Source organism: Eptatretus burgeri, chromosome 2 (genome assembly GCF_056783735.1).
Source record: "Eptatretus burgeri isolate ZD-2024b chromosome 2, Ebu_testis_v1, whole genome shotgun sequence".
NCBI classification, from domain to species: Eukaryota; Metazoa; Chordata; class Myxini; order Myxiniformes; family Myxinidae; genus Eptatretus; species Eptatretus burgeri.
The window spans coordinates 34,262,802-34,272,801 of NC_140962.1; the positions used below are offsets into that span (position 1 = coordinate 34,262,802).

The 10,000-nt window shown below is 46.4% G+C and overlaps 1 protein-coding gene across 3 annotated transcripts in view; it reads left to right on the forward strand.

The window, feature by feature from the left end:
* LOC147031777 (ras-related protein M-Ras-like) overlaps positions 1-10,000 on the forward strand; it is a 787,730-nt gene that overhangs the window by 355,372 nt on the left and 422,358 nt on the right. For all 3 annotated transcript variants that reach the window (XM_085867509.1, XM_085867515.1, XM_085867520.1), the window contains 2 exons: positions 6,378-6,527; positions 6,642-6,792. In XM_085867509.1, coding sequence (XP_085723635.1) covers positions 6,378-6,527; positions 6,642-6,792 — 301 coding nt within the window. The remainder of the gene's footprint in view (positions 1-6,377; positions 6,528-6,641; positions 6,793-10,000) is intronic.

The window sequence follows — 10,000 nt, forward strand, 5'->3', positions numbered from 1 at the left end:
TTGTTTGCCAAAATAAAGATAGCAAAAGAATAACGGCTAACTCAAAGATGCACAGCCCGGTTACACGAATAAATCCCGTTAGACATCGGTGGGGAAATCTATCTGGACACACACTTATCGACATAACTGATCTTCGGGGTACCTGAATGGTGTTCTGTGAATTTCCACAACCTTAACAATATATACATATATATATATATATATATATATATATATATATATATATATTTTTTTTTTTATATATATATATTTTTATATATACATATATATATATATATATATATATATATATATATATATTTTTTTTTTTATATATATATATATTTTTATATATATATATATATACACACACACACACACACACACACACACACACACACACACACACACACATATATATTGTCGAGATCCCGCCGGTTTAATATCCTCCAGCACGGAATACTGACGTTATGTCCGAGCTTCAAGCAGTCCACGTGTGGACAAAGAGAACAACAAAACACACCACTGTGTTTCAAATCGGCCTCTCGGGGTAGGCACGATATTTTATTGGCTCAATCTCAAAAATGGCTGGTAACAGAATGGATTACACAGCACAAGAAACCTGCCAGAACTCTTGGCAACAATAGAGTTCCTCAAACAGGTTGTACAACTCACAGCTCCGCTCGACGATAGCCGGGAATAACGATCACACTCGTCCCGATTTAACTCAATCCTTTTAGACGGAGCTATCAACGATCAGCGCGACTGTGCTGTCGAGAGTCTTGAAAATCACTTGAAAATCGCTTTTAAAACATGCGATCTGGAGCGCTCGATATATTTTTCCACTCACGATCTTAGAGCCACGTCTGTTGCCAGCAATGGCGCCGCAGCTCTCACGCGGTCCGTCCACCACGTCCGACTCGCCAATCAATCCCTGGGAGCCTGAAAAAGGTCATGTGATGTGGTGGGTGGGACACAAAATTTGGTGAGAACATGGTTTTTCTCACAATATATATTACATAAAGCTCTCTCTAACCACTGACTGATGGACTGACTGACTGACTGACTGCCTGATATTAAAGATCGGTGCCTTCCGAGTGACGTAGAAAGCTGAAATTTTGTGTACCGATGGACATCGAAGCCAGTACACCAGAAAAAAAAATCAGACTCGTCAGACAACATCCATAAATGAAATAAAATGCAGGTGAGTGACCCGACACAATGCTGAAACATGGTAAATTTGTGTGCCAATGGGCATCGAAGCCGACACACCAGGAAGTGCGAGAAGAGCGTCGGGTGTGTGATGAAATACAGTGCATTGGAGTGTGTGGTGAAGGACAGTGCATTGGAGTGTGCTGCTGCGTTTTTGGCGGAAAAGACTCGGGAAGCAAAACGGTCTCCTCTTGTTGAAATTCCTCTGGCGGTGTAGCATCGGGTGAAGGAACCTCATCCATGCTGCGGAGATGCTTGCAGTTTCGCCGGTACACATGCCATATTCAGCTCATCCCTGAGATGCCAGCAAGGTCTTATAGACACGTGAAGGATGGTCTGGTGCATTGGCCAGCCGTTCAGAATGTAGCCGGCCAGTAATTGTAAATTGTTGTCATCCGCAGTGGCACCACACAACAGGTCCAGCTTGCTCTGGCTGACTTGCAGATGGGTCATTAGCTGATGCACCCTCAACTGCATGTCCTCAAAAATGGAGTCATACATTGGGACTGAGCCACTCGGTGCCCTTGACAAAGTGTCTGGAATGTACAGCATCTTCCCAGGAATGTATTTTACAAACACGTCATAACGTCTCTCTCTCTGAAAGGACCGTTTGGAAGCCCCCCCCCCACCCCCCATGTACTTTCTCAACATTCCTCTGGAAGAAGTCCTTTCATTCAAACTTCTGGGTCTCACTATCTGCTGGACCAGTTTGTGATTTTATCCAGAGAATGAAGAGAGTGAAGAAGCTGATGCTTGCCAGTCTGAGGGATAACAGATGGTATTTGCAGAGGGTGGAGTCATCAGCAAAGAGTCATCATACAAATTAAAATTTAAAAAAATTCAAGCTTCTGGGTCTCACTATCTGCCATGATCTTTCCTGGGAAAGCCACATTTCCAACCTAGCCTCCAAAGCCAGTAGCCAACTGGGCATCCTCCATCGTGCAAAGTCCCTCCTCGGCCCACCTGAGCTCTTGACCACATACAAAGCTTTCGTCTACAGCCTGATGGAGTACTGCTTTCCCTTCTGGGCTGGTGATCCTGCCTCTCACCTTTCTCGACTTCATGCTGTGGAAACCAAGGCATTTCGGATCATTGGTATCTTCCGCAATGAGGCTGAGTCTTTGGGCCTCTCACTCTCTCACTCTCTCACTCTCTCACCACAGGCAGGTCAGTGGTCTTTCTGTCTTCTACCATCTCCTCTCCAGCCTCCCCCCCCCCGCCCCCGCTCTGTCTGTGATTTGTCCCCACCATATTTCCGCAGGGCGCTCAAGGTCCACCAACAACCCCCTTCTGGTAAAACCACCAAAATCAGGAATCACTGCTCACCTTCACTCTTTCATTCCTCTGTCCCCCCCCCCACCTTTGGAATAAACTCCTTCACTTTGTTCAATCCCATTCTTCCCTCCAGGCCTTCAAAACAGCTGTTCACCACCACCTCTTATCGTCTCCCATTCAAATCCTCGATCTTTTCTACCCCTGTTAATCCACCCCAAACCCACCTCCTTCAAATTCCCTGCTTTCCTTCCTGAAAGTCCCTGTAATGTCCATCTTGTATACCCCATGTTCCCTGCCCCATCCCTCTCCCTTCCACAGATCTCCTAATGTCTCTGTTCCCCACTGTTTCATCCTTCCCACTCCCACCCCTCTTGTCTCATGCCCCCTTGCTTTTGAAATGTGTTGGCTTTCATACGAGCCTCGACAAGGTATACAAAAAAAACAAACGCATAAGTCGAAGTAGCACCAACTGAACAGACCAACTGAACAGACCCACAACAATTAGTATAGTTTTATATTAATATTTTGTCATGTTAGCAAATCACCCAAAACGGAAACTGCAAACTGCGTATGTTATTATCGAAAAATAAAGGACCCTGTGAACTGTGTCGTCATGGATTGGAAAAGCAGGTTCTGAAGCACAGCGTTTCACTGAATGAAGTTACACATTCCATGATTTCTTCTTCACTCAATATCATCGTCTGAACAGCAGAAAAAGTTAAGTTTAACGCTTTGCTTAAATAAATACACTAAGTTATAAAAATCCCTACTTTGTTAAAATTTTCGGATTTCACTCCAGATTTCAACACTTATTTTGTTCCCCAGATCCAATTCTCAAATCTGACATATTTTGATTCTAAATTAATTATATAATTAATAAAATATAAATTAATTAGTCTGAGAGTGGATCGTGTTTCCAAATCGAGGCGTGCTTGAATTGGCCAAACAAAATGGTTGCTGAAGACTCCAGCAACCACAGAGGGCTGACCAAGATGGCATACCGCCATCTTGGAAAAGCTTAATTTGTTTTTTTGAGGATGATCACCCCTAAATTATCTTCAAAAGGGATGTTTTAATTAACCTAAACACCCAATTTTCACTCTTGCACTTCCTTGGAGTTTTCTTAGTATGCTTGCAAAGTTTCAGGCTGCTAGGTTTTATAGTTATGGAGGAGACACACTGACACACACATATACACATACACACACATTGCCTTTTATTCGTCTAATATATTGTTGCGGATTTCGCGCCCGCCGGCGTGCTGACGGCCACGTAACTCGAATCGCGGCACGTCGCCCACCGGACGGACAATCCAGTCGTGACCCTCTCGGACTAACGCCGGGAACCAGTCACGGGTGGACCTTTCGGTCTCACCGCGATCGAGCCAATCAGCCCCCGCGTGGGATAGGGTTGCTCGCCAAATTCGAACTACCTAAGTACCCACGCGGAGGGTAGACCGGGCGATCGCACCTCGCCGCAGGTCGACTTCGGACACGGGCCACTTAAGCGACCCGTTCCGTACTATCAGAATAACCGAGCGGTGTTATCGTCGACCTCGACGGTTCGATTAATTATCGGGCGTACTCAGCCCACTACCAACCCTTTACGTGAAGCAAGATGGGGGTTCAATGGGGAAAAAGACGAAGCGAAGCGGGAAACAGTTCAACAATAAAGCACATTTATTCGCGACGAACGGAAAGCACACAAATACAATTCCACCAAATGCACACAAAAAAGAAAACACAATTCCATTTACACAAAAAGCAAACATAAAAGTGAAAACACAGTGCAGAGCTAATACCGACTACCGAGCACACGGCAACACTTATACAATTCTACTTCACAGACGGCGCCGACAACACATACCCAAAACCAAGGAAAAGAAATCCCGCAAGAATGGGGTAGGCCTGAGGCCGAGACCGGGTCGGGCCTACCCGTCTGGTGATGAGACGCGGAGCGGCGATGGCCCCGCAACCCGCGGGCCTCGTGGACAGTGCCTGGCAGGGGGTGGGAACGGGGCCCCCTTGGTCGCACTATCTCAGCGCGGGGGGGAAACAGGAGGGGGTTGCTGATGCTCGGGGTATAGAGGATCTTTATTATATGCGACGAGCGTCTCCACCTCGGCCAGGTCGCGCTGTCGGCCTCCCTCGGGTGCAGCTTCCTGCACGACGCGAGCACCCCCTCGTCTGGTGTCGCCGCCTTTCCACAGCTCCGTCCCCTCCGTTCCGACTCCAACGCACACGACGAGCAGCTCCACCGCCCGCGAAGTCTTGACCCTCTGCTTCCGACTCTCCTCTTCTTGACTCTCCGACCTCTTGACTCTCCGACCCTTCGTTCTCGTTCTGCTGACTCTCTTTGCGACTCTCCTCTGCGACTCTCTGTTCTCGTTCTGCTGACTCTCTCTTCCCCCTTTTACTGACGAACACCGTCCTTTTATCCCCCCCCCGTAACTTCGCCTTTGACCCCCTCCCTTTGACCTTTCACCTCGCTCCCCATTGGCCCGAGAAAAAGTGGGCGTGAAGGCTTTTTGATCCACAAATTTGCATATATCGATCGTTCTGGAGGCGGGGCCAAATCGCCCCTCGCTCACCGATTGGACGGCAAAAAGTGGGCGTGTGTCGTTTTTGATCCGTTTTTGAAGCAGAAAATCCGTGATTTTGTACACGCTGTTCGACGTGCGCCCTACACGAGTCCAGCATCGGTGCCCATGAGTGGCGCGAGATGACGGTGATGCGATGGTGGCGAGTTGTGACGGTAAAGGTCATGGCGGTTGTGGTGAAGCGGCGTTGTGGTTGGTGGTTGTTGTTGTGGTTGTGATGGTGGCGATTGGTCCAAAATAAAGATAGTGAAAGAAAAACGGCTATCCTGAAGAGTCGCAGCTCGCATAAATGACATGTATTCCCACTAGACAACGGGTTTGGGCCTAACTACACATGCACTTACCGAGATACCTCACCTAAGGGACCTGAATGGTGGTTTGCGAATCTGGTAACCACAACAATATATATATATATATATATATATATATATATGTATATATATATATATATATATATATATATATATATATATATATATATATATATATCATACTCTGTCCATGTACTTTCAATCCTTTCTCTTTTGTATATTCCAATCGTTTACTGCTGTCTCTACTTGTAAGCATATGTGGAGTCTATTTTGTATTGGTATGTGTGACTTTAAAGCCATTGTGCCCTGAAGCATTAAAATTAGGTGATTTTCCATTGCAAACTGCCCTTTGAGTCTGTAGTAATGGCCTTGTCTCTTCCTATTCTTCTCTATAGCAATCATTGCTGAGTTTCCCCTGGTTTTTTTTTTTTTTACGGCCCTTTATATACATTACTTCACTCATGTGACTGGATCTCAAAGGCTAATCTGATTTCTGCAGCACCTTAGATCACAGACATGTTGTGTTGTATTTTCAGCTTACCCATCACCTTGTGTCTTTGATCTCGATCATCTTGCTTGTTGAATCGAAAAAGCACCATGCATGTATTGCTGACATTATTCTGAATAATTTCATGTGTCAAAATGATTTGGGCCTTCAAAAGAAGTCAATTACAACATCAAGAAATTTGAATTATAATTCATTGCTGCAGTGAAATGTTTGCATGGAGTACAGGGTAATAATTTTTCATGCAAAGGACATATTTACATGGAACTCTGTGATGGTTCAAAAACTTATGGCAGTTGTCAAAAATAGCAGATTTCAAAATTATACTTTGTGGACACTTTTTGCCTCAAAAATATTTCAGAAGAAAAGAACTTTTGATGATGATGGGACATTTTCATATTATCATGATGCAGTATGTATTTTGGGGACAATTTACTTTTTTGGGGAAAATGTACTGCACGACTTGCAGATGTGCAGGAAATGTGGTGTACTGCAGGATCTGGTCTGGGGAACGGCCAGTGGCATACTGTTGAGGTTCTCTTGCGTCGAAATTTTGCTTCACTGATGGTGGATGGTGATGAACCATCATCTGTACACTCGATGAGTTCACTCGAGATCACGACCGGGGATGTTGTTTATCTTGGTGGTGAGCCCAATACCACACCATTCCGCTTCTCATTAACTTGGCATGTGATAAGCTTGATCAAAATATGATCATGTCCTTGAAATGATACTTTGCTGATTTATACTTCTCCCCAAGGATGTCCTCCTGCTGTTGGTAGCTGTTGGGCACTCGGCCCAACCTTTCTGGGCTGCCTGCGCTCAGTGCAGCTGAACCATCAGTTTGCAGGCCTTGGCCTGCTTGGAAATGGCTCAGGGGTACAGCGTGATATGTGCAGCATTGTGGACAGGTAGGGGAGCTGGGAATTGCTGTAAATGGGATAATTGGATGATGGATGCATGCATTTGAAGAGGGTTGGCACAGGAGGACTCGTCCACAAATCTAGCTCGATATTTGTGTTTGCTTGATCTTCACACTTTCCATGCTCGGACATTATTGCTGTGTTTATTTTACAGTTTTCATATATACCCAAGTGAAGACTTGTGCTTGGGTGGAAATTCAAATTATTACATGCTGAGTTCTCCAATATTTACGGTAAATGAAGCAAATAAATGACTCAACGTGTTGGTTAGGCCAAGCTCACATTTGCCACGGCAGCCGTGGGGGTCTCTAAAATCTATGGCCACTAGCAATTATACGGCGGCCACAGTATTTCCACGGTCACACAATGTAGCAGTCACATATGTTTTTATTTTTCGGGGAGCTGCACTGGCGTATTTAGGCCTAAGTCACATTTGCCATGGCAGCCATGGGGTCTCCAAAATCTACGGCCACTAGCAATTATACGGCGGTCGCAGTATTTCCACGGTCACACAATGTAGCAGTCACACATGTTTTTATTTTTCAGGGAGCTGCACAGCGTATTTATAAATTGTGGAGACCGAAATCGTGGGGTAGCCGTACGGTCTTTGATTTGATGTCGCAAGGCGACCGCAGGGGTCCCAAGGCGAATGTGCGGCCAGACGGACGGTAACGAATGGGTTAATTTTTTAATTTTTTTTAACCAGTTCTTTTGTTTCGGCTTGTCGAATTGCTATGGCGAACATAGAAATGAAAAAAAGTTGTAACTCCACGTTATAATTCCACGGCGACCTTACGGCCTGTAAAATATAGCCAAACAGCGTAGGGCCACCCTGAGGCCACCGCAGAAACTCTGCGGCCGCCGCACGTTTCTGTCAATTCAGAGGGATTACGGCCGCCGTATCATCGCCATAGAGCAAATGTGACTTAGGCCTTAGCAATATGCAACAAGACTTGCTTCGGTAAACCTTTCACTCTTCAGATGTCTTGTTGTGTATTGCTAACTGAAACATGAAATTACTGTATTTATTTGTTTTAATTAAAGGTTGGAGAACTCAGTATTTTGAGATGTATGTATGTATGTATGTATATGTATGTACACACATATATATATATATATATATATATATATATATATATATATATATATATATATATATATATATATATATATATACATACATACATACACACATAATAATCTTCAGCCCGAGACTGTCACGTGACCTCACCGTTTTCTCGGCCAAATTAAGAAGAGGCGCGGACATCAATCAGCGTGGTACCCGGTTAATTCTGTAGCCCCACGAGCAGTGCAAGATGGCAAATAGGCCTTGCAACTTGCTCGGAGCCATTTATTTCGCTGGGAGTTGCAGTCACTCTGACGAAACCCGCAGGATGCAAACCAGGCAAACGGAACGGACCGAGGCTGTTAATTAGTTGTACACATATACGAGTATGTATATTTGTAAACATATGTATTTGTCCCTCAGAATAACACAACATACAAGTGACAGATTCTCGTCAGCCCCTTGGCTCCAATTATCTCCTCAGCACTGAAAGGGTTATAGAGTAAGTTTCAGCAAAATGCCCCAATCAGGAAAGATGGAGTTAGTAGCACCCCCCCCCCCACTTCACCCCTCCACCTTATGTATTGTTGCGAATTCGCGCCCACCGGCGTGTGAACGGCCGTGTGACTCGAATCGCGGCACATCGCCCACCGGACGGACAATTCTGTCGTGACCCTCTCGGACTAACGCCAGGAGCTAGTCATGGGTGGGCCTTTCGGCCTCACCACGATCGTGCCAATCGGCCACCCGCATGGGATAGGGTTGTTCGCCAAACTCGACCTACCTAAGTACCCACGCGGATGGTAAACCAGGCGATCGCACCTCGCCGCAGGTCGACTCCGGACACGGGCCGCTTAAGCGGTCCGTTCCGTACTATCGGGATAACCGAGCGGTGTTATCGTCGGCCTCGACGGTTCCGATTACTTATCGGGCGTATTAAGCCCACTACGAACCCTTTACGTGAAGCAAGATGGAGATTCAACAAAGGGAAGGACGCAGCGAAACGGGGAACAAGTTCACACAAGCACTTTATTCACACAGACACAGACACAAAGCACACATATAGTCAAACAGTCAGAATGCACATAAAGCAAATGCAAGAAGAAAACAATAAAAGCAATGACGACGCAGAGCTACAACCGACTACGCGAACACACGGCAACACTTAACAGTTTTTCTTCACAAGATACGGCGCCACAAGTTCCATACAAAAAAAACCCCGAAAAGAAATGGTGACTTCCCTTTTTGGGCCGTCGAGTCCCTCTCCTACGTCCGTCGACGTGGTCCCGCCTGGCTGCGACTCCGTGCCATGGCGTGGTAGGCGAGTCCTCTCCTGCGTGCCTCGCGCCTGCACGTGTTGGCCACTCAACGCCACGGAACGAGTGTTCGGCGCTATCCCAGCGCGGATAGAGGGGGGGGGGGAAACGTGGATGCCTGAAGTCGGGAGAGGGGAATGGCAGACGCTCCTTCCCTCCAGCGGGATCTTGCAACTGCCCCACAAAAGACCCGGCCAGCGGCCACCAGGATGAGCGAGCCGGAAGACGAGAGCAACCACGAAGCCAGAATATCCACCGAGCAAGAGCATCCACAAAACTGCTTCCCCCGTCTCCGACTTTTATATCCTCGGAGCTCCGCCCTGTTGCTCCGACCCGTTCTTTGCTCCAACCCCCTTCGAGGCGCTTCGAGAAAGGTCTCGAAGAGGGGCGTTCCTCCTCCCTGACCACGTCACACCGCGCATCCACCAATCGAGCGCCAGCTGCCCTCCCCTTGCTTCTCTCCCCTCACACCAAGCGCGGAGAAGAATGGCGCGAAAAGTGCACCGAGCGTCCTCGTTGGTTTTTATTTGAAATAAAAGATAGAGAAAGAAAAACGACTGACTCAAAGCGTCGCAGCCCGAATGAATCACATTTATTCCCTCTAAACAACAGGTTTGGGGCTAACTACACATGTACTTAAGAGATATCTCACCTACGGGACCTGAATGGTGGTTTGCGAATTTCCACAGCCATAACAGTATATACCATCATACCTTCATTAACGCCCGAGATGCATTCCTCAAAACCGAGTGCAAATCAGAACAGTGCTAAATACGGTAATTATAACAAGGCTCCAAGAGAGATACCTTCCTGA